The sequence below is a fragment of the Octopus bimaculoides genome, chromosome 10 (genome assembly GCF_046866305.1).
Source record: "Octopus bimaculoides isolate indiv1 chromosome 10, ASM4686630v1, whole genome shotgun sequence".
Lineage (NCBI taxonomy): Eukaryota > Metazoa > Mollusca > Cephalopoda > Octopoda > Octopodidae > Octopus > Octopus bimaculoides.
Genome location: NC_142937.1, coordinates 51,896,161 through 51,920,932, shown reverse-complemented (window position 1 = coordinate 51,920,932; position 24,772 = coordinate 51,896,161). Strand labels below are relative to the sequence as shown.

Sequence of the window (24,772 nt, the reverse complement as noted above, 5' to 3'; positions counted from 1 at the left end):
AAATGAGTGTTTCTTTGAAACATTATAACAAGACTTAGAATTTTCCTGTGCTGTCTATTGTCTGACCAAATGGAATGCATTGTTATGACTTGCTCTTTTGCTAAAATGGAGATTATTCGTGAATAATCTCAGTTATAGCACTGTTCGATAAGTTTAAGCAGCCCTGTCATCACTGCTTAATGTTTCAGATTCTTATTCATGAAAGACATGAATTATTACAAGCAAGTATTGATACAGCATGTACATACATATGAAAGGTGTTGAGCTGGTGTTCTCATATTAACTGTGCTTGGAGGTGGGGACAAATAATCCCTGAAATAAATAAGAGTATAAGAGAAATGGCTGGCCCAGGGAAATATGGAAGCTGAATAGAGTAATGATCATAAGACTTCTGTCAACAGAAGCTGCACTTAAACTTCTTGCCAGAAACTTTTGTTTCCAATATATTAGTTTTGCCCGAAAATTCCCATGCTAGGCATGGCCAAAGACTAATGATGTCAAAGAAAGTATACTGATGTTTGATGAGAAGAGAAAGGATTTAAAAACGGTGTGTATACATGTAGAGTAAGTGATTATTTGTAATTGTTTCCCTGGTATCCAAGAAATGTTGAATGATAAAGTAATGAGCAGATACCTAGCAAAGATATACATTTGTATGCATCCTTATCTCCAGGTTTTGATGGATTGTGAACGAGGTATTACTATGGGTGCAGAAAATATAACATCAGTTTAAAGATGAGACAAATGTTTATGAAGTTGGTAGGACACACAAATAGAAAACTTTAGATAGTACTAGCAGAAATACCCGGCTTTGCCCGGGTTAAAGAGAATAATGAAATCTAAAAACGCTGTCTAGACTATGCAACCCTCAACTGTTAGCAGCTACGATACCATATTTTTACATTAATAACTCTCCAATCCATGCCAGCATGGAATATAGACATTAAGTGGAATGCCAGTCTCTCATCTAGGAGGGCCTTGAAATCAATGTTACCAACTGGGGACTATGTGTGTCGTAGTGATAATAAAAAGACCCAAAAGGAGGTCTGCAACGAAATAATTTTACTCAACACTTTGCAAGTGAATCAGTGGAGGCAAAGATGCGTCTCATTTACTTGACAATTTATGCACCACATTGCAGAAATCACAATGTAAGTATATCTGAAAGTGTAGTCTTACACTGTTGTACCGTTGAATTACAAATAATGCTCATCTGTTATGTTCGGGTTAAAATTTCATCAACATCAAAAATATATGAATTTTCATGGGAGTTATGGCTGTTATACATAGAATATAATTTCCAAATTTCATAAAGATCCGTTCTGTACTTTTGACGTAGTTTTGGATAAGAAAACAAATGACTAATGTGTGTGTTTGTGTGCATGTGTTTGTGTGTGATGGGTGTATATATGTATAGATATCTGTATGCATGTATATATATGTATATATGTGTACATATTACATGTACATCTATATATATATATATATACATCTACACATGTGTATACATATACATGTATGCATATAGATCTATATCTATCTATATATATCTATGCATATACGTGTACATATACATGTATATGTATACATATGCATCTCTTTCTCTCTCTCTGAAAGTATCTGTCATTACAGTATCGAAATGTGATTGTTTCAGTTAGTGGAATAACGTGTACATATACATCTATATGTATACATATACATCTCTCTCTCTCTCTCTTTCTCTCTGTCTCTCTCTCTCTGAAAGTATCTGTCATTACAGTATCGAAATGTGATTGTTTTACTTAGTAGAATAGTTTCATTTTTAAAGTGAAAGTATTTGACATGAGTGTTTTTGTTTCACTTTTGACACGTAATACTTAAATAGTGGAGGAGATATTATGTTGCTGTGGGCTCGAACTCTGCAAGAAGTTAAAATTTTTTTTGACTAAAACACAACTGGAACCCTAAGTAAGGCATCTGTAAAATTTGAATGAAATTGGTTGTGTAGTTCTCGAGTTTTAGGGATTCACACACACAGACAGACAGACAGACAGACAGACACACATTCTCATTTTTATATATATAGATAGTCTGTCTCAATGCAACGGTTGCAGCTTCTTCACTTTTGGGTTTATGAAACTAAAATGGAAGAGCAAAGAGTAGTGATGGACATCGAAATAACTAAGTACAATGACTATAGTGAGATAAAAGTTGATGGTGGATTTTCTCATTGAAAGACAATGATGTTTATTAAAATAAAAACATTTGCTGTTGAATCTAAGTAAAAGACTTGAGTATTTGTAAAACTAAATTCTTTGTATAAAGCTTCAAGCTAATATCTAACAAAAAGTCAGTTTCAATTAATACAAATGAGTTACTTACACCTTTATTACCAACTGGAGGAGAACAATGTATTGCTTTTTTGTAATAAAATACAGCAGCATAAGTCAATCCCAGTTGATGCATGGCACGTCCAACATTATACAAGGTTTCCTGACATTCACCTCGCAGCTCCGTATAGGCATTTACAAAAGAGAGGCCCTGGGAGAGAAAAAAAGAAATGCAGAACATTTTACTAAAATAAAGGTGATTAAAATTTCTAAACAAATACTCATTTTAGAAAATGAATGTCATATATTTATATCCTGTCTATCAAAGCAATTTTAATTGTAACAATTTATAACAAAATGAAAAACAAAACATACTTGTATCAAGAGGGCATGTTTTTTTGATGAAAATTTCTGGCATGCCATGTGAATGAATGCAAGTCCAATGCACAAATTAACTAAAGGGTCGCTGGGCTGCTGTCTGTAGACATTAACATATTCTCCTAGTAAATGAAATAAAATAAGCATAAGCAAAATTTCCAAAATCTTTTTGCAAGAATAAAAAGCTTTTATCATCAAAAACTTACATAGGAGAGTAAAGCAATAAAAAAATATCAGCCATATACATTTCAAGCTAATACATTCTCAGAATTTTCTTGTTTAGTAACCAGCATGTTTTGTGTCTAAACCTGCCCAGATGTATTAACAATGAATATGCAAATATTTGTTCCAGATCTTGTTGCACACAATACAAATAATTTTTTTTAAGAAATAGGAAATAAAATTTAAGAAAAAGATGAAAATGTTTCTATTCTTTTAACCTCAGAACTTTATCCCTCTAGATCTCATCCACACCCATGTATTTTGCTATATTCCAAATAACTTCAGGCCTGCAAATGAACAACAGATATATATATCAAACTATATGAGGTATACTGGACCTCCAGTCTAAGATAGCTTGAAAGGCTCAAGAACACTGTTGTTAAAAAAAGTTAAACGAACAGGCGCAGGAGTGGCTGTGTGGTAAGTAGCTTGCTTACCAACCGCATGGTTCCGGGTTCAGTCCCACTGCGTGGCACTTTGGGCAAGTGTCTTCTACTATAGCCTCAGGCCAACCAAAGCCTTGTGAGTGGATCTGGTAGACGGAAGCTGAACGAAGACCGTCGTATATATATATGTGTGTGTGTTTGTGTGTCTGTGGTTATCCCCCCAACATCGCTTGACAACTGATGCTGGTGTATTTACGTCCCCGTAACTTAGTGGTTCGGCAAAAAGAGACCGATAGAATAAGTACTAGGCTCACAAAGAATAAGTCCTGGGGTCGATTTGCTCGACTAAAGGCGGTGCCCCAGCATGGCTGCAGTCAAATGACTGAAACAAGTAAAAGACTAAAAGAGTAAACAAATCTGAACAAAATATATATAGCTGTAAAATGTCTTTCTTCATATATACACACTACATTCACACACACATACATGAGAATACAATAAAACAGGAGAATTAGTTTAAGTTTTTTTATTACAACAACATCATAGATTACATAAGCTATACATATATTTCACTAGTGAATTCTAGTATGTTATGTGGTAATTGTTACATGGACAATTACATAATAATTGTATTTAAAAGAATCATTAGATCCTATATCTGTAGATGTAATGACGCTACATCTGTAGATAACATTGCATGCTAAGCAGCTATCATTTAGTGGAAGTTGTTCTACAGTTTTTCAATTTAAAAGATAGTGGTGGTGGTGGTGGAGATGGAGGTGAATATGGTGAAGATGACTTGCATTTACATGGGTCTGAAGTCTTATGATTAACATTTGCTTCTACCTTATTATGGATATTATAACTAGATTCGCTTTCCATCTTAAATTTCATATCTGATTTTCTAATATTATTATATCTTATAATAACTCTTCTTGTCATTCCATTACTTAACCTACTGGTAATGCTTTCACATGATTAGAGCAAAAGAAGGAGAAAGAAAGAGAGGGACAGAGAAAAATATGGAGAGAGAAAAGACAGAGAGAAAAAGAGGGAGAGAGGCATGTCCATGATTTGAGGTACAGGGAATGTAATATTTATTATGTGGTTAAAATATTTAGTTGAAGGTAGTGGTGATGTAGAGGAGGAGAGTTAAAAATATAATTTTAGCAGAGGGGTGATATTCTGATGGTGAGGTTAAAGGCAGGGAGAGAGGAGGGGAGGGAGAGAGAGAGAGAGAGGAATAGAAAGATGGTGGTGGTGGTGGTGGCGCAGAAGTGCAATTCCATGAAATATTCATGCTTATTTATGTGGTAGATATATGCAATTTAACTAAAGGTTGTATCATATGTACAGGATGTCTTTTTTTTGTTTATGGTAAAAATGGAAAAATAAGAGTGAATATTTATTTTATGAGTGCTAGTCTATAAAATTATGCATAAAGTAAATAAAATGTATATATAAAGTGCATTAAGTAATGATTGTATTCTAATTTCTTTCACTTTTCAATGAGTAGCAAATGAGTGACTATCTTTCCATCCAGACACAACACAGGTTTTCAGAATTTTGGATAAAGTATTCAGAAATAATCCAATAAGTATACCATTAATTCCGTGAAATATTCACAGGTCCCGCTAGTAAGGAGTTTGAATTCAGAAGTATTAAGTTATTTTTGTTAAGGATGAGAGTTACTAGTGGTGATATCTTTTGCTATTTAACTACATATACAGAATAATCATATTTTATGACGTTCCATTATTTTGTTGCTATCAATTTGTTGACAGTTGGGAAGGATGTTAATACTAGAGTTCCAGCTGTATGCTTTGGACTTTGTATTATTTTTAGTATAACCCTATTTTAGGGTTATCCATTTTAGTGGTGGTAGCGAGAGAGTTTATGTTGGTTTTTGAATGTGTTACTTTTGTTATATTTATTAATTTTACTGGAATTGGACTATTTTATAATATCTGCAAGAATTGGTGTAGAGCATGAGAATTTAACTATGTATTTATTAAAACATAAGATGCATTAAACCAAGTTACATTCCTTCTCTCATTTTAAATATTTCTATATGCAAACCTTGTGAGGAAGTGCTTCATGTATATATATATATATCGACAGTATGAGAGGTATTGGTATAAAGTGCTATGGACAGACTCTAGTTTCGCTAAGCTCCAGTTTCGATGATGTTAAGCTCCAGTTTCAATGATGATATGAATGAGGAGTCCAACGTAGGTCGTATATTAGTATGCATATATATAAAAATTAACAGAATGAGATAAAAAAATCCAAGGCTGTGAAAGTTTTCAGAACATTTATAAAGAGAAGGTCTTACAGCTGTTTCCGGGATATTTTATATATCCCTTCATCAGAGATGGTGCGAGAAAATGTTTAAGTAATAGTTATTATAGAGAAGATATGAAATACAGAGTGAAGTGGAGGAATGAAAACAGACATGAGATACGTAAGGATATTGTATCTGCAGTTCCATTATTTAAGCAGAATGGTGTAAATATAAGTTTCCTGTACCTTGTGTGTGAGTTCCAATGGTGTTTATAATTGGTCATTCCAAGCATAGTGTTTTGTAAATGGTGTTTTTCAATTGAGGATTTTTTTGAAGTGGGAATTTGAAGTTGGGAATGTGTTTGTAAGGTCAAATCAAAAACAGTAAGAGGAAAAAAAAAGGATGCAAGAAAAAAGAAGGGAGAGAAACAATAAAGAAATGAAGAAAGAGAAGGTGTGCTAGCTAGTGGTCAGGATGAAATGATAGAAGGAAGGGAGAGGTGAGGGTGAGAGAGAGAGGGTAAAGAATAAAGGAGTGTGAGGTATGTTGTGATAGAGTTTAAGGGATGGGCAGAGAAAGGGGGTTAAGGGTAGTAAAATTGAGGTGGAATGAAGAATTAGGAATATAAGTTAAGTTGCTTAAAAGGAGAGGTTAGTGGTGAGTAGTAGAAGAATGTATATCTGGGAAGATGTATACACAAATACATATCCATACATATATATAGACATTTACATACATCAACACAAATATACACGTACAAAACTATTGTATGTTACATGCATCCACGTATATACATGCTCATTTGTATCTATTTTTGTATATATAAATTCTTGCATTCATGCAGGTTCGCACACGCGCATTAATGTGAGTGTACACACGCACACACACACAGGGACATGTACGTGTACATATATATATTTATATAATGGCATTACTACAGAATAATGCCTCACACTAGACTTCCATAATAAACACATTTTTACCGAATGCGAGGAAAAGCAACTCTTAAAAAAACCAACCATTTAAAAATGAACTCAACTATATATCGAATGATTTCACAATTATTAGAATAATATCTAACTTTCGACCATCAGTATGGTCAGAAATATATAAAAATAAACAAAATCCTCCACTTACCAAAACAAACACCTTATGTATCCGACATAGCAAACAGAATAATGTTTATCCTTATACATCTATGTAAAAAGCGGGAATTTTTTGAGTCGCTCTCGGTACACGTGTTTAAAACGAAATAAAATTCAGCACTGAATATATTCTGGATATATATTTAATTAATTCAATAATAGGATAAAATCTTTTACAAGAATTTTATCAAGAAGCTAGCATGAAAAAACTCATATTCCCTTATGAGTTTTTTCACTTATTCTATCAGTCTCTCTAGCTGAACTGCTAAGTTACGGGGAGGGAAACACACCAGCATCGGTTGTCAAGCAATGTTGGGGGGACAAACACAAACACACAAACATACACACACATATATATGACGGGCTTCTTTCAGTTTCCGTCTACCAAATCCACTCACAAGGCTTTGGTCGGCCCAAGGCTATATTAGAAGACACTTGCCCAAGGTGCCATGCAGTGGGACTGAACCTGGAACCATGTGATTGGTAAGCAATCTACTTACCACACAGCCAATCCTGTGCCTTACTTATAATATGTATATGACATATATATATATATACATAATATATATATATATATGATATATATGTATCATATATATATATATAATATAATATATCTATCTATTTATATAATATATATATATATATATATATATATATATATATATACATATATATGAGATATATGTATATAATATATAAATATAAAGTATATATATATATTATCTATTGGCTGTGTGGTAAGTAGCTTGCTTACCAACTACATGGTTCCGTGTTCAGTCCCACTGTTTAGCACTTTGGGCAAGTGTCTTCTACTATGGTCTCGGGCTGACCAAAGCCTTGTGAGTGGATTTGGTAGATGGAAACTGAAAGAAGTCCATTGTTTATATATATATGTGTATATGTTTGTGTGTCTGTGTTTGTTCCCCCACCATCGCTTGTCACCATAACTTAGCGGTGTGGCAAAAGGGCCCAACAGAATAAGTACTAGGCTTACAAAGAATAAGTCCTGGGGTTGATTTGCTCGACTAAATGTGGTGCTCCAGCATGGCTGCAGTCAAATGACTGAAACAAGTAAAAGAAAAAATATATAATATAGATATTATAGGACTTATTCTTTGTAAGCTTAGTACTTATTCTATCGGTCTCTCTAGTCGAAACGCTAAGTGATGGGGACGTAAACACACCAGCATTGGTTGTTAAGTGATGTTGGGGGGACAAACACAGACATACAAACATATACATACATATATATATATATATGACTGGCTTCTTTCAGTTTCCATCTACCAAATCCACTCACAAGGCCTTGATTGGCCCAAGGCTATAGGAGAAGACACTTGCCCAAGGTGCACGCAGTGAGACTGAGCCCAAACCCATGTGGTTGGTAAGGAAGCTACTTACCACACAGCCACTCCTGTGCCAATATATATTATATATATAGGGGGAGAACTCATAAAAATACATAAGATGAAGACAGGTGGTGTAGACAACAAGCAGATTTATTAGTTTAACACTCGGGAAATGAAAAAGTCTTTAACGTTTTGAGCCTATGCTCTTCCACAGAAAGAAACAAGGAGAGAAAATAAAGAATGTGTAGTGGCTAGCGATCTATCATAGCGAATGCCAGACAGAGGGGTCACACAGGAGAGCTAGGAAGAAGGGGAGATAATAAAGTATGGTGATCCCAAAACAAAGGTGCGCGTGCATGTATATAAGAGAGCATGTATGTGTGGAAGAGGGCTGGTGACCTTGTCATGTGTGTGTATGTGTAGGTGTGTGGTTGTGGGGCTGGGGAGTGGTCAGTGCTAGTGTGTGTGTGGTTGTGTGATGTGATGTGGTGTTGTGTGGTATGGTGGTGTATGGTGTAGTAGTGTGTGGTGTGGTGTGACAATGTGGGGATGTGGGGGAGGCAAGAGTGGGGTGTGGGTTAGGTTAAGGGTGAGAGTAGAGGTGAGGTTGGATTGTAGGGGTCGGGTTATGAAGGAGGGGTGGCACACACACACACACATATATATATATCTATACTATATATAAAACAGAGATGTGTGTGTAATCACTTATCACGTGAAAACGGCTTCACTATTTACTTCCATACTTCTGATACATGAATAATTTGACCTCGGATAAATCTTAGGCTCTTCATTTGATTTTTTTTTATCTCTAATTAAAAATAAATAATGTCAACTTCTGGTACGGACGTGAAAAAACGGTGACATCTCTCACTCTCTACTTTTAATGTTCGCTTTCTGTAAACAACTACGATCAATTACTGAAACACATATTTACGAAGTTCATAAATTTAAATATTCCATACAAGATAGTTTTTAACGTGCTTTTATTTATACGATTTTTGGGCTATCCATGTTCATCTCATTCATTCTTTGCAATGTTCTCTCTTTCTCTCTCTCTCTCTCATTCACACACTCCAGGTTTGATTTCCTTCCGAACTCGCACACTTCGTTAATTTCCGTAAATAAATTTTCTATAATTTTTTTTTTCGCATGCCGTGTTCAGCTCTATGTATTCGTAGTGAATCATACACTCACATGTGTGTTTCTGTATGTGTGTGAGTGAAGGGGTGTGTTGTGATGTCTACGTACATACATAAATACATATGCATACATCTTTTCTGTGTATATCTGCACGTGGGTGTGTGAGAGAGAGAGAGACAGACAGACAGAGAGATGTTTCAGTGACTCTCTCTCTCTCTCTCTCTCTCTCTCACACACACATACTTACACATACGTACAAGAAATGTATGACTATTTATGTATGTACGTATAATTGTCGACACACCCCTTCACTGGCTCTGTCTCTCTCTCTCTGTCTGTCTCTCTCTCTCTGTCTGTCTCTCTCTCTCACACACACGCGTGTCTTTGTAAATATCTTTGTATATATTTATGTATGTGTGTGTTTGTAAGAGACAAAGTGTGAGTGAGTCAAGGGGTATGTTGCCATATGCATCCATCATTTTTGGATGTATGTGTGCGTGTGTATGTGTGTAAGACAGAGTGAGAGAGCGGTGTGCATGTAGTACTAGCAGAGGCACCTGGCGTTGCTCGGGAATGAAATTGTTGCTTATATACTTGAAGAAAAAAAGGCAAAATATGCTGTATAGAAATTTGAGAGGACATTCTGTAGATGGACTCTCAGATCATGAATGGGGAAAATTGAAGATGTGCCAAAAAGCCTCATTGGTACTTGAAAACTTTTACGAAAATTAAAATGGGAATTAAATGAAAAAAATGATTTACGTGAATATCCTCACAAGAGTAATTGAAATAAATGGCGATTGTGGAACCCCCCACGCACGCACGCATGCGTGCGCTCATACACACGTGTGTCTTTGTATACATTTATGTATGTGTGTGTTTGTAAGAGACAGAGTGTGAGTGAGAGAGAGAGGTTTGTTGTCATGTATACGTACATGCATAAATATACATACATCTTTGGATGTATGCATCACAACACAACCTTTGACTCACTCACACTCTGTCTCTTACAAACACGCATGCGCACGCATACACACGTGTGTCTTTGTAAATATGTTTCTATACATTTATGTATGTGTGTGTTTGTAAGAGACAGTGTGTGAGTGAGTCAAGGGGTGCGTATGTGCGTGTGTATGTGTGTGAGACAGAGTGAGAGAGCAGTGTGTATGTAGTATTTACTCTTTCTCTCTCTCTCTCATACACACTCATGCACAAAATAGAGAGTGAAGCTTTTTGCCGTTGTTACGTCAATACCGGAAGTTGACATTGAGGAACCTTTTTAAAGAAGTGAATCTTAAATATAAAGCAATATTATTTATTTTTAATTAAGAAAATCAAATGAAGAGCCTAACATTTATCCGAGGTCAAATTATTCACGCATCACAAGTATGGAAGCATTTGGTGAAGTCCATTTCACGTGAAAAGCGATTACACACACATCTCTGTTTTATATATAGTATAGATTTACTATCTCTCTCTCTCTCATACACACACACACAAAGATGTATGCATATTTATGCATGTACGCATACATGACAACAAACATCTCTCTCTCTCACTCTCTCTCTCTATCTCTCTGTCACACACACACACACTTCCATTTCATCTGATGTGTGATACTCTGTGTGTGTGCGTGTGCGTGTGTGCTTTCGTGCGTGTGTGAGGGGTTCCACAATCGCAATTTATTTCAATTACTCTTGTGAGGATATTCACGTAAATCTTTTATTTCATTTAATCCACATTTTAATTTTTGTAAAAGTATCCAAGTACCAATGAGGCTTTTGGGCGCATCTTCAATTTTCCAATTCATGAGAGGTGCCCAGTCATCATTCATCTGAGAGTCCATCTACAGAATGTCCTCAGATTTCTATACAGCATATTTTGCTTTTTTCCTTCCAGTATATAAGCAACAATTTCTCTAAGTTATTAACTCCGACAAAATTAATTGGTTAATAGATACCAGGGTAGCAAAGATCACAAAATGACTGTGGTGTAACTCCTGTTTATGGGGTAGAAACTCCTTGTTATTTTGGGTACTTGAGTAAATATACAAATTTAGTAAATGGAGTAAAATGCATATGTTAAATGAATTCTTTTATTTCCAACATATGTTTTGAAGATTACAAATTGTACCTTCCAAAGGAATAGGTTATGTTGATAAGGATGTAATCTAAGGAACACATAGAGGGAAACACTTCTCTGAAGAAACACATATGCAAATGCAAGACCCACATCAAGGCAACAGAGTGGAACAGGGGCAACATTAGAATCTGAGCCCATCCTCATACACTGAAGGAAACCCAAGATCAAGAAGAGAAGAGAGTTACAGGAAGCTAGCTGGTTGCTATAGTAACACCTTTCCATGCATGTCCACTCCACACATGCACATCGGCAATGTGCAAGTATTTCTTGAAAATGGGGTCATAACCCTGAAATATTGAATAAAAAGTAAGTCTATATTAATTCACAAATCTGATTAACTTCACATTTACTTTGCATTGTTTTGGCTTTAACCGCAGTCTTTTGTACAATATATTCTATATTGTAATTATTCCATTACAATATATATCATATAATATATATATATATATACAATATATTACATATGTATTATATATATATATATATATATATATATATATATATATATATATATATATATATATATATATATATATATATATATATATATATATATATATATAATAATAATAATAATATAGATTGTACGAAACGTACATACTGCTATAACCTAATACATTTTTGTTGCTTTTCTTCAAATATATATATATATATATATATATATATATATATATATATATATATAACATACATATTATATATATAACATATATAAATTATATATATTACATAATTATTATATATGTAGTATGTGAAAATCATGCGGGTGTTAATCTGAAAATTTAACAATCTTTTTAAAAATACTTTTACTTACTAACATTTTTTTATTTAGTGTGTGTGTGTGTGTGTGTTGCCCATATATATATATACACTTAAGACTTAGTTGTGGGTTGGGACTTTCATCAGCAGAGGTCATTATTATTACGACCATATATATATACACACAGAATGCACATTAATACACACATACATACAAATACCTATCATTCTTTTTTATTTAGTGTGTATGTGTGTGTGTTGCCCATCTTAATATATAATGCTGAAGTTCTGTATCTGTGTGAAACCTTTTTAAAAGTTTATAGAAGTCCACATTTTCCACTTTTTCGTCCTAACCCTAACACTGTAGTCAACATCGTGCTGGTGTTAATCTGAAAATTTAACAATCTTTTTTAAAACACATTTACTTACTAACATTTTTTTTATTTAGTGTGTGTGTGTGTGTTGCCCATATATTTATACACTTAAAACTTAGTTGTGGGTTGGGAGTTTGATCGGCAGACGTCATTATTATTATTATTATTATTTTAAATTTTTCCCACAAAGTGGAGAATAGTCGATTATATCGACCCCTGTGTTCAACTGGTACTTATTATTTAGACCCCAAAAGGATGAAAGGCAAAGTCGACTTCGGCGGAATTTTAACTCAGAACGTAGAGAAGGGTACAAACCTCCCGTCGCTACACTGATTCTGCAGAACAGGGTTGAGTGTGAAAACCAACTTTAAAGTATAAATATAGATGTTTTTGAATACACACTCATACATACATACGTACAAATACCTGTCAGTCTCTTCCAAATACGATCGACAGTCAAACATTTATTCCTTACAAACTGAATTTTCTTAATGTCTTTCTTAAAACGCATTTACTTACGACCATATATATATACACACATACATACAAATACCTATCATTCTTTTTTATTTCGTGTGTGTATGTGTTTCCCATCTTCATATATAATGCTGAAGTTCTATATCTGTGTGAAGCCTTTTTAAAAGTTTATAGAAATCCACATTTTCCACTTTTTCGTACAAATTTTTACATCAATGGAATTTTCTCAATGTGAACTTTCCAGTGCAGTAATTACATTTTTTAAATTCCGTTTACTTTGTGTGATTTAAGGGAGATTCGGCTGTTGTTTCTAGCAACTTTTATATTTCTTCCGTTCTACCTGTACCGACGTTCTTACACATTGATCACGCGCTCAACATATCATATACAGAGTAAGAATAAAAGAGAGAGAGAGAGAGAGAAAGTGATACATACAAAGCCATAGATTAACTTGCTTTAAGACTATTCTTTCCTTCTACCTTTTCACTCTTCGTTCTTCTTCCTCTCTCCCATTTAATAGCTTTCTTCTATCCCTCAACCTCTAACATACGTGATCTGTAACAACAACATACACATAAACATTATAGATATAAGATTTAGTTTCTAAGTGTTTCTTATATAAACATGTGCACGCATTGCTATTTTATAACTGTCTTCCGTTCTCCCTTCCTCTCTTTCTCTTTCTTCATTGCTCCCGTTCTCTATTCCTTTCTCCCCCCTCTCTCTTTTCATCTCTCCCTCTTCTCTCTTGGTCTCTCAAACGCATACACGTGCACGTACACACAAGCATTCACTACAAGATAACTCATGTTCATCAATGTTTTGTAAATATACAAACTACGGAGCTTATGGACAACACATTGCAAATCAGTGAACTTCATTACAAATGTGGGTAATTTTTCAGATTAACACCCGCACGATTTTCACTAGGGTGTTAGGGTTACGGTTTTGGGGTCAGGGTTAGGGTTTTAGAGTTACGATGAGGGTTAGTGTTATGGTTACGGTTTTAGGGTCAGGGTTAGGGTCTAAGGATTACGGTTACATAATTGTGCGGGTGTTAATCTGAAAAATTACCAAAATGTGAAAACTACCGACCCTGCCAACTGTTATAACTTTTGTTGTTCTCTTTAATATATACATAGATTATGCCTCCAAACAAGACAACTTGCTGGGGAAAGAAAGCAACCGGTTTAAAAAGACAGCATCAATTCAACACATTCCAGAAGCTACTTTGAACATAATGCAAAATGGTGCATCAACATCTACTGCCCAATCTGATACAATTCTGGCAGAACTGTGTAGCAACAGATCACCAGCAATTGCTTCATCAGAAATTGCTGTCCTACCTCCTACGAAAAGGAATTACCCTGCTATGTATAATCAAGGCAGCGCAAAAAGTTGTTTTGCACAATCATTTCTATAGCCAATTAGACAGATGAAATTTACGTACGCTTAATAATGTTACGCAAAACAGCCTTCAGACTTTCCCTATTAATTTCATCGTCTTTTGAATTATGAACATATTTACACCATAAGGGTTTTTTCGTTGTAAGGCTTTCTTTTTTAGTTGATTTTCACCTAGCAAGACTTATCGTAGATGACGTAATAAGTCACACCCGGACAACGTCGGGTTATACTGCTAGTATATATATATTTGTTTTGCAAGATTTTTGATGTGAAATCGTGTATTGAAACAGATGTTGTTGAATTTGGGGATGGTCATATTACCAGTTTAGCCAATAAAAACACATGCACTGTATATTTGGTGTTAATTTGCTTCAGCTTTATATTACATTACATTACATTAATCCTATTTTGGCCAGAGTTCTTTCGTCACACTTCTGTGACCTCATCAGTGGTCCTTTGTTTTCTTCTTTCTTATGTGTGTCCCACCTTGCTAACTATCAGCCATTTTGTATTTTGTATTCCTATTGTAGTGTGTTTTTATTGGCTAAACTGGCAATATGACCATCCCCAAATACAACAATATATATATATATATATATATATATATATAAAATTTTAAATTTAAAAGAGAGTTTTGACGCTAATATCCATTATTATTGAAATTTATTCCTATGTCAACATTTGAAGAAGACATTTGGTCTGTAGTCAAGAACATTAAATTTAATAAATCATCAAACATGAACCAGCACTCAAGACATCTAGAAGGAATCACTAAGGAAATAAGGAATACTGACAGGATTCTGGTGAAAGCTGACAAAACAGGAAACATTTATAAATTAACCAGACAACACTACAAAGATTTACTGAAAAAAGAAATTGAGAAGAGTTATAAGGTAACAAATAAAAATACACTTAAGAAGGCAAATATGGAAACCAAAGAGATAATAGAAAAATACAACCTAACAGATAGGACAGAACCCTTGATACCAAAAGAACCGAGATTCATTCTTAAAGATCACAAAGTGAATTTTTGGACACAACCATCTTTAAGACTTATCTGCCCAATAAAATCAGACATAGGGATACTAAGTAAAAATATTATTAATAAATACATAACTACAATAGTTGATAAGTTGAAGTTAAATTCATGGTCAAGTACAGACCAAGTCATCAGATGGTTTAATTCTATTGAGGACAAGAAAAATACTAAATTAATTCAATTTGATATAGCTAATTTTTATGCATCCATTAACCCGATCATATTGAATAAGGCAATGTGGTTTTTTCACAAGAAGGCTGGACTTACTAGAGAAGAATTTAAAGTGATATCAGCTGCTAGAAAATCTTTTGTTAGTTTTAATGATAAAGTATGGATATGTAAGGATACACCAGATGCTTTCGATGTCCCCATGGAGAGCTCTGACTCAGCACAAATAGCTGATATGGTGGGTTCCTTTATTCTTTATGAATTGAATGATCAATTTCCTATGATTTGGTGGGGGGGGGGTCTATATAGGGATGACTGTCTTCTATATATTAGGAATAGCTCCAACCAACAATTACACAGGATTAACGGTAGATTGGCTAGATTTTTTCGTAGAATAGGGATGAACATCATTTATGAAGATGATATATCTGTAGCAAATTTCTTGGATGTGACATTAGATATTAAAAATGAGGCATATAGACCATATCATAAACCTTTAACTAACCAAAAATATATAAATAAGTGGAGTAACCATCCTAGAAAAATTATTGATAATTTAGTTAAAAATATTTCATTAAGACTCTCTAGATTATCTGTTAATGATAAGATTTTTGATAAAGAAGCTCAATTCTATAATTCGGCATTAAATAGGGCAGGATACAAAGAGAAGGTTTACTATATTGCAACTGATAGTAACAACGTTAAGATAGATAAGAATAATAGGTATAACAATAAACTTAGTGGAAATAAGGAAGATAAACTCAGGACTATCCATAAACGTAACATAGGTAATTAAAAATTTTTTAAGAATTATAGCAATGACTGTGATAATACTAAAGATGATGATGTTTGGTTCATAATCCCTTTTGGTAGGAATGTTAAATCTAACTTGATTGCACAGTTTAGAGAGGTGATAAGCAGATATTTTCCAAAGAATTCACACTATGGTAAAATTATTAATACACGTCGACCCAACTGAGGGACCAGCTATCCTAGTTGACAGTACCAGGGTAGAAAAAGCAATTAAGAGTATGAAGACAGGGAAAGCCCCCGGCCCATCAGGAATCACTGCAGAGATGCTCAAAATATCTGGCAGTGTTGGCTACAGCCTAGTCACCCGTATTACGAACCAGGTGATACACGAAGGAGTCATACCCAATGACTGGTGTAGCAGCACCATAGTCAACTGCTACAAAGGTAAAGGTGACGCTTTAGATACAAATAATTACAGAGGCATCAAGCTGTTAGATCAGGTAATGAAAGTTACGGAGAGGGTCATAGCCCAACTAATTAGGGAGCGAATCAATTTAGATGAGATGCAGTTTCGGTTCGTGCCAGGTAAAAGCACTACTGATGCCATATTTCTAGTAAGACAGCTGCAGGAGAAATACCTAGCCAAGGATAAACCTCTGTACCTGGCCTTCGTTGACATGGAGAAAGCCTTTGACAGGGTCCCCCGATCCCTAATCTGGTGGTCAATGAGGAAACTTGGGATAGAAGAATGGTTAGTGAGAGCTGTGCGAGCCATATACAGAGATGCTGCCAGTAAGGTGAGGGTTGGAAATGAGTACAGTAATGAATTCCGGGTAGCGGTAGGGGTCCACCAAAGTTCCGTCCTCAGCCACCTCCTATTTATCATAGTCCTCCAGGCTATAACAGAGGAATTCAAGACAGGTTGCTCCTGGGAGCTCCTCTATGCTGATGACCTTGCACTAATTGCTGAGTCACTATCAGAACTAGAGAAGTTTCAGGTGTGGAAGCAAGGACTAGAATCGAAGGGCCTTAGAGTCAACCTAGCAAAAACCAAAATCCTAATAAGTAGGAAGGTAGATAAAACACAAACCCCTTCAGGTAGATGGCCCTGCTCAGTATGTAGAAAAGGAGTAGGTAGTAACTCTATAAGATGTACCCGGTGCAAGCTATGGACACATAAGAGGTGCAGCAATATCAAAGGCAGATTAACTACGAAGTTAGTTTTTGTATGTGGCAGATGTTCAGGTGCAATAAACACTGTAAACAAACAGGAAACAACTTCTATCTCATTCCAGGGAGAAAAACTAGAGGTAGTCGATAGCTTCCGCTATCTGCGCTGAAAGTGTAGCTGCTAGAATAAGAATAGCCTGGGCAAAGTTTAGAGAGCTCTTACCTCTGCTGGCGATAAAGGGACTCTCACTCAGAGTAAAAGGCAGACTGTATGACGCATGTGTACGAACAGCCATGCTACATGGCAGTGAAACATGGGCTGTGACTGCTGAGGACATGCGTAAGCTCGCAAGGAATGAAGCTAGTATGCTCCGCTGGATGTGTAATGTCAATGTGCATACCCGTCAGAGTGTAAGTATCTTGAGAGAAAAGCTGAACATAAGAAGCATCAGTTGTGGTGTGCAAGAGAGACGATTGCGCTGGTATGGACATGTGGTGAGAATGAATGAGGATAGCTGCGTGAAAAAATGCCACACCCTAACAGTTGAGGGACTGGCTCTTGTGCAGGTGGAAAATAAGATGCACCATTTTGAGCGTGACCGTTGCCAGTACCGCCTGACTGGCCTTCGTAGGGTTTCCGAGCGAGATCGTTGCCAGTGCCCCTGGACTGGCTCTTGTGCGGGTGGCACATAAAAGACACCATTTCGAGTGTGGCTGTTGCCAGTACCGCCTGACTGGCCTTCGTGCGGGTGACACGTAAAAGCACCCACTACACTCTCTGAGTGGTTGGCGTTAGGAAGGGCATCCAGCTGTAGAAACTGCCAAATTAGATTGGAGCCTGGTGTTGCCATCCGGTTTCACCAGTCCTCAGTCAAATCGTCCAACCCATGCTAGCATGGAAAGCGGATGTTAAACGACGATGATGATGATTAGATTTGGTCTTTCAAACACTATGAACTTAGCCCAAATAATTGCAGCTCATAATTTTAAAATACTTAAATCAAAAGGAATAGGGGTGGATAGCGATATGAACCCTGATATAAATGATAATAATAATAATAATAATAATAATAACAATAATAATAATAATAATAATAATAGTAATAATAATCGGAATATGATTACAGTAACAGAGGTCAACCCCAGAAGATTGAAGTTTGAAGGCCCTAATGCGAGAGTTAGAAATGTAGTTTATCAATGTAATGTACAGACTCAGACAGATGTTAGCCGATACCTGGGGTGTACTTTGGGACAAATCTGTAAAAGATTATCTAATCATTATAGTACCTTTAGAGATAGAAGTAAAATAGCAAGCACTAGTCTTAGTAAATTCATTTGGGAACTGAAAGAACAAAAAAAGCAATATTCGTTAGAATGGTCAGTCATCGGGAGGTCTTTCCCGTACGACAAGGGTAGGAGATATTGTTCGATATGTAATTTAGAACTATATTTCATATTATTCTCTAAGGGTAAGTTGATAAATAAACTAACAAATAATGCTCTAAGACGTACACATTTTCCAAGATACACATTTCTCTGGTTTAAATAAATTGCAATATGACCGGGTATTATATTACATTATAGTATAATATTAGGTCTTAAGGCAGGCCATATCAATGTATAATTTACCAATAGCAGTTGTGTTTTTTTGCAAAAGCTTCTAGAGATAATATAGTATAGATTTCCATTGTAATAGGGGACTGTTTATAATTTATTAATAATATTATTAATAATATTATGAGGGGGTTGTCTCCCCTTAACGGACCTTTATTTAAGGAGGAATTTATTTAACAAGTTATTTAAGGAGAAATTTGAATATGGACTGGACTTAGAGACAATGTTTTAGTGTTTACCTTTTGTTCTTAAGCTTTTTTTTTTCTCCCTGAAGATGTGTAAGGCAACTTATATGTTTGAATTGAATTTGACAGTTAAATATAGCCTTATACAGAAATGTTGACATAGGAATAAATTTCAATAATAATGGATATTAGCGTCAAAACTCTCTTTTAAATTTAAAATTTTGGATATATAACCAAGGAGAACGATCCTTAAGGAGTCTACTTTAGACATTTTGCAGTGAAATCTCTTGCTATATTGGTAACGATTACATGTTTTTCTCATCATCAGCACATTGTGGAGATATCATCATATGAACAAATATATATATATATATATATATATATATATATATATATATATATATATGCATATGTAATATATATATATATATATATGCATATGTAATATATATATATATATATATATATATGTATAAATATGTGACACTAATTCGGTAGCCATGATAAAACTCAGAGTTTCGGATGCCGGGGTGGTAACCCATGCCAACATCTCTTCAGTTATATATTTTTTATATTTTTACTGATAGGACTTGCTGATAAGACTTTACTGATAGGATTTGCTTTCTATCTCTCAATACTTTTTACTTAGATTTCTTATATATTTTTTACATAATTATAGAGTTAGTATCTTGTATTTTTTTCACACATTTTTTTTCTGTTTTCTGCCCTCCACCCTGCATAGACATGTGCATGGAACTTTATGTGCATACTTGTGAATGTGTGCGTATGTGCGGGTACGTGCGTATATAGATGTATGTGCAGGCATGCAAAAATATGTGCATATAGACGCATTTTAACCTAATAGCTTTTTCATATTTTCTTCTGTATTTGGCTTTTAGCCCTATGATGATTTTTTCCACGTGTGTGTATGGGTGCGAGGTTGTTGAGTGCGTGTGTGTGCGTATGCGGGTATACCCGTATATGCAGGTATATACATGTATATGTACATATATGTATAGTTTTTGGCGGATATGTAGGTGAGCATGTGTGTGTTTCAAGCGAGGGTGGTTTAGTATATACATATAGGCGAATGTATGGATTGGTGCGCTTACGCGAACACTATAGACTTTTCTACTCCATTACCTTTATCCCTTACTTAGCGGTCAACAGCTCTTTTGTCTTAATAATGGTCAACCACACAGTAATTTCCCTTTGTCTAACAGTTATTTTTCAATGGCCAGATAACTCGGCGTCTTATTATGGCTATATATATAAATATATATATATATATATATATCATCATCATCATCGTTTAACGTCCGCTTTCCATGCTAGCATGGGTTGGACGATTTGACTGAGGACTGGTGAAACCGGATGGCAACACCAGGCTCCAGTCTGATTTGGCAGAGTTTCTACAGCTGGATGCCCTTCCTAACGCCAACCACTCAAATATATATATATATATATTTATATTATATATATTATATATAGAGGTGCAGGAGTGGCTGTATGGTAAGTAGCTTGCTTACCAACCACATGGTTCCGGGTTCAATCTCACTGCCTGGCATCCTGGGCAAGTGTCTTCTACTATAGCCTTGGGCCGACCAAACCCTTGTGAGTGGATTTGGTGGACGGAAACTGAAAGAAGCCCATCGTATATATGTATATATATATATGTGTGTGTGTGTGTGTGCGTGTATATTTGTGTGTCTGTGTTTGTCCCCCCAACATCGCTTGACAACCAATGCTAGTGTGTTTATATCCCCGTAACTTAGCGGTTCGGCAAATGAGACCAATCGCATAAGTACTAAGCTTACAAAGAATAAGTCCTGGGGTCGATTTGCTTGACTAAAGGCGGTGGTCCAGCATGGCCACAATCAAATGACTGAAACAAGTAAAAGAGTAAATGAGTAAAAGAGTAAGATATATACAATATATATATATATATATATATATATATATATATATATTAGTTTATGTATATATTAATATTATCTTAGTTTTAAAAAAAACCTTTGACAATGTAAATATGTTAATAGTTACCATAGGTAGCAAAAATTACACAAGAAGAAACCAAGATATCACACTCGTTTTATAGGTAGAGATACCAAGTTGAAGTGATGCATTTTGAGAAGATATGAATAATAACAATAAATGGAGCAAAACGCATACAAATAAAAGTTCCTTTAATTCCCACATGTTTCAAAATATATGTCAGCTCTCCTTCAAAGAAGTAAGAGCTGCTGGAATTCCACATATATTCATCTTCAGGGAATCAACATATAAAAGCAAGACAAATGCGAAATGATGAGGTAACTTACGAGCTAAGATGTTACATGGCCAAGTGAACATGTAACCGTCACTTGGCCATGTAACATCTTAGCTCGTAAGTTACCTCATCATTTCGCATTTGTCTTGCTTTTATATGTTGATTCCCTGAAGATGAATATATGCGGAATTCCAGCAGCTCTTACTTCTTTGAAGGAGAGCTGACATATATTTTGAAACATGTGTGGGAATTAAAGGAAGTTTTATTTGTATGCGTTTTGCTCAATTTATTGTTATTATTCATATATATATATATATATATATATATATATATATATATATATACGATATATATATTATATTATATATATATTTTATTATATTATATTATATTATATTATATTATATTATATTATATTATATATATATATATATATATATATATATATATATATATATATATATATATATATATATTATATAGTCAATTTCAACATGAACAAGAAAGAAAAAACACGAAAAAACAACAAAAACAACGCGAGGACGTGGAATAAGTACAGTGTTATTGGACACTCAGGAAGGAAAGGAAAGGAAAGAAAGAGGATTTAATGTTTCGATCGGAGATCTTCGTCAGAAATATAGGAAAAGTCCCAAGAAGAGAAGACAGAGAAAGAAAATCGCCAACGATGCACACGCAGTCACATATTGGAATGACGGGAAGGGAAAGGGTGGAGAAAAAGTTCTTTTCAAAGACAGGAGAGTGCAAGAGAAGGAGGTATGTGTGTGTGCGTGCGTGCGTGTATGTATTTGTGTGTAGTTGTGGCTGTTTATGTATGTGTGTGGCTGGACATAGTATCGTTAGGGTCATAGGAAGAATTAATAGTAAGAATTTGGTAGGAGTGGCTGCCTGTTGTGTCTACTTACACATGTGCGTAGGAGAATGGTCAGTAGAAAGGTACTGGTAGTTTGAAGTATGTGTGTGTGTATGTATGTGTGTACGTGTGGGTATGTATGGATGTGTGTGTACGTGTGGATATGTGTGACTGCGCATCAAGTTGTCTGTGGAGTAATTATACTTTACTCTGTGTGCGTGCGTGTGTGTGCATGTGTGTGCTTGTATGTGCATGTGTGCGTACATGTATGTATAATTGTGTGTGTGTGTGTATGTATGAGTGTGTGCTGTGTGTGTGTATGGGAGGTATGTGTGGATTCATCTGTGTGTGTGTGGGTATATGTGTGTGCGTGTAAGTGTACATGTGTGTGTATGTGTGTGTGTGTGTATTTTGTGTGTGTGCATGTATGTGTGCATGTGTGTTTGTGCATGTGTGTATGAACGAGGGGTTGTGTAGGGGGTATATGTGCATTTTTTTGCGTGTGCATGCATGTGCATGTGTGTGTAGGTGTATGTGTATGTGCTTGTAGTTGTGTGTGCGTGTAGTTGTGTGTGCGTGTGTATGTGTGTGTGTATGCGGGTGTGTATATGTGTACGCGTGGGGTTGTGAGTGTTAGGTATGTGTGTGTGTGTATATGTGTCTATATGTGTATGAGTATGTGTGTGTGTGCGTGTATGTATATATTGTGTGTATGTATATGTGAGTTTGTGTCAGCGCGTGTGCATGGGTTGTGTGTGGGGTTTGTGTAGGCATATATGTGCGTACCTGTGAGTATGTGCATGTATGCGTTTACAACTGTGAGTGTGTGCATTTTGTTGCGTGTATGCACATGTGCTTGAGTATGTATGTGTATGTGGTTGTGTGCATGTGTACGTTTGCTTGTGTGTGTGTATATAGGTATGTGTGCCTGTGTGTGTGGGGGGTTATGTGGGTTAGGTATCTGTGCATTCCTGTGTGTGTGTATGTGTGCATTTGTGCACGTGTGTGTACGCATGGGAGTATGTGGGTATGTGTGTGTATTTGTGTGCATGTGCATATGTGTATATGTGCATGTATGTGTGTGGTGTGTGTGGGAGGTATAAGTGTGTTCATGTGTGTATACGGGTGTGTGTGTTTTTTCGTGTGTGAATATGTATGTATATGCATGTACGTGTGTGTGTATATAGAAAAAAACAATGAATTATAAATATAACACAACAATAAATTATAAAAACAAGTTGAAAGGGGATAAAGAAGTTAAAAATGCAATATAAAGTAGCGCAATTTCATGCAACAAATGAAAAATGAAATACGGTTGCTTAGTTGTAGGAGGTGTAGAGGCAGTCGATAGGAGGAGGGGTTTGTATTTAGTCCAAAGGGGATAGTAGTTCGTAGATTAAAGATATACCGCTGTTTCAGGTGGAGTCGTGAGTGTGTGGGTCCATGGTGTGGAGCGAGGCCAAAGATGGAGATGTTAGAGGGGGAGTGGTTGGCCAAGCGGAAGTGACAGGCAACGGGGGTGTTCGAACGTATCCGAACAGCCCTTAGATGTTCGGTGAACCAGTCTGCCAGTCGGCGGCCAGTCTGACCTACATATAGTTTATCACAGAGGTTGCATCTAATGCTGTATATGAGGTTAGAAAAAGTGCAAGAGAAGGAATTTCTTATATGAAGTGTTTGCTGGTTAGGACCACTGAGAGAAGAAATGTTGGTGATGAAGGGGCAGGTGTTGCAGCAGGATCTGGAGCATGGGAAGAACCCGGGTGGGGCTGGGGGAAAGAGGAGAAGGTGCTACAGACCAGAAGATCGCGTAGGTTCTGGGCGCATTTAAAGGACAAGGGTGGGTTGGGGAAAATGGGGCAGGTGGTGGGATCAAACTGGAGACGATGGAAGGCTCGTAGAATCCTCCGATGAAGGGGTAGAGTGTTGGGGTGGAAAAGGAGGGGAAAGGGGGTATGGTTAGGGGGTCGGTGAGGGGAAGGAGAAAGGGCATTGGTGCGATCGATTCGGCGAGCACGGGTAAGGGCATTTTGGACAAGGGATGAGGTGTATCCTCGATGCCTGAACAGGCGGGCAAAGTATTGGGACTGGGTGTCAAAATCCTGGTCCCGGCTGCACAAGCATCGGAGGTGGAGGAACTGGGAGTAGGGGATGGCCCGTTTGGTGTGAAAGGGATGGGAAGAGAAGTTGAGGTTGAGGTGGGAATCTGTGGGTTTGAAGAAGGCGGAGGTGCTGAGAGAGTGGGAGGGGTGGTCAATGGTAAGAGAGATATCCAGGAAGCTAACAGAGGTGTTAGAGATAGTAGAAGTGAATTGGAGAGAAGGA

At 36.0% G+C, this 24,772-nt stretch overlaps 1 protein-coding gene across 2 annotated transcripts in view; it reads right to left on the bottom strand.

Moving 5' to 3' along the window:
* The window catches only part of LOC106878777 (general transcription factor 3C polypeptide 3), a 551,001-nt gene that overhangs the window by 1,863 nt on the left and 524,366 nt on the right, over positions 1-24,772 (bottom strand). For both annotated transcript variants that reach the window (XM_089359125.1, XM_089359126.1), the window contains exons 23-24: positions 2,685-2,809; positions 2,362-2,520 (exon numbers count right to left, since the gene is read on the bottom strand). In XM_089359125.1, coding sequence (XP_089215251.1) covers positions 2,362-2,520; positions 2,685-2,809 — 284 coding nt within the window. The remainder of the gene's footprint in view (positions 1-2,361; positions 2,521-2,684; positions 2,810-24,772) is intronic.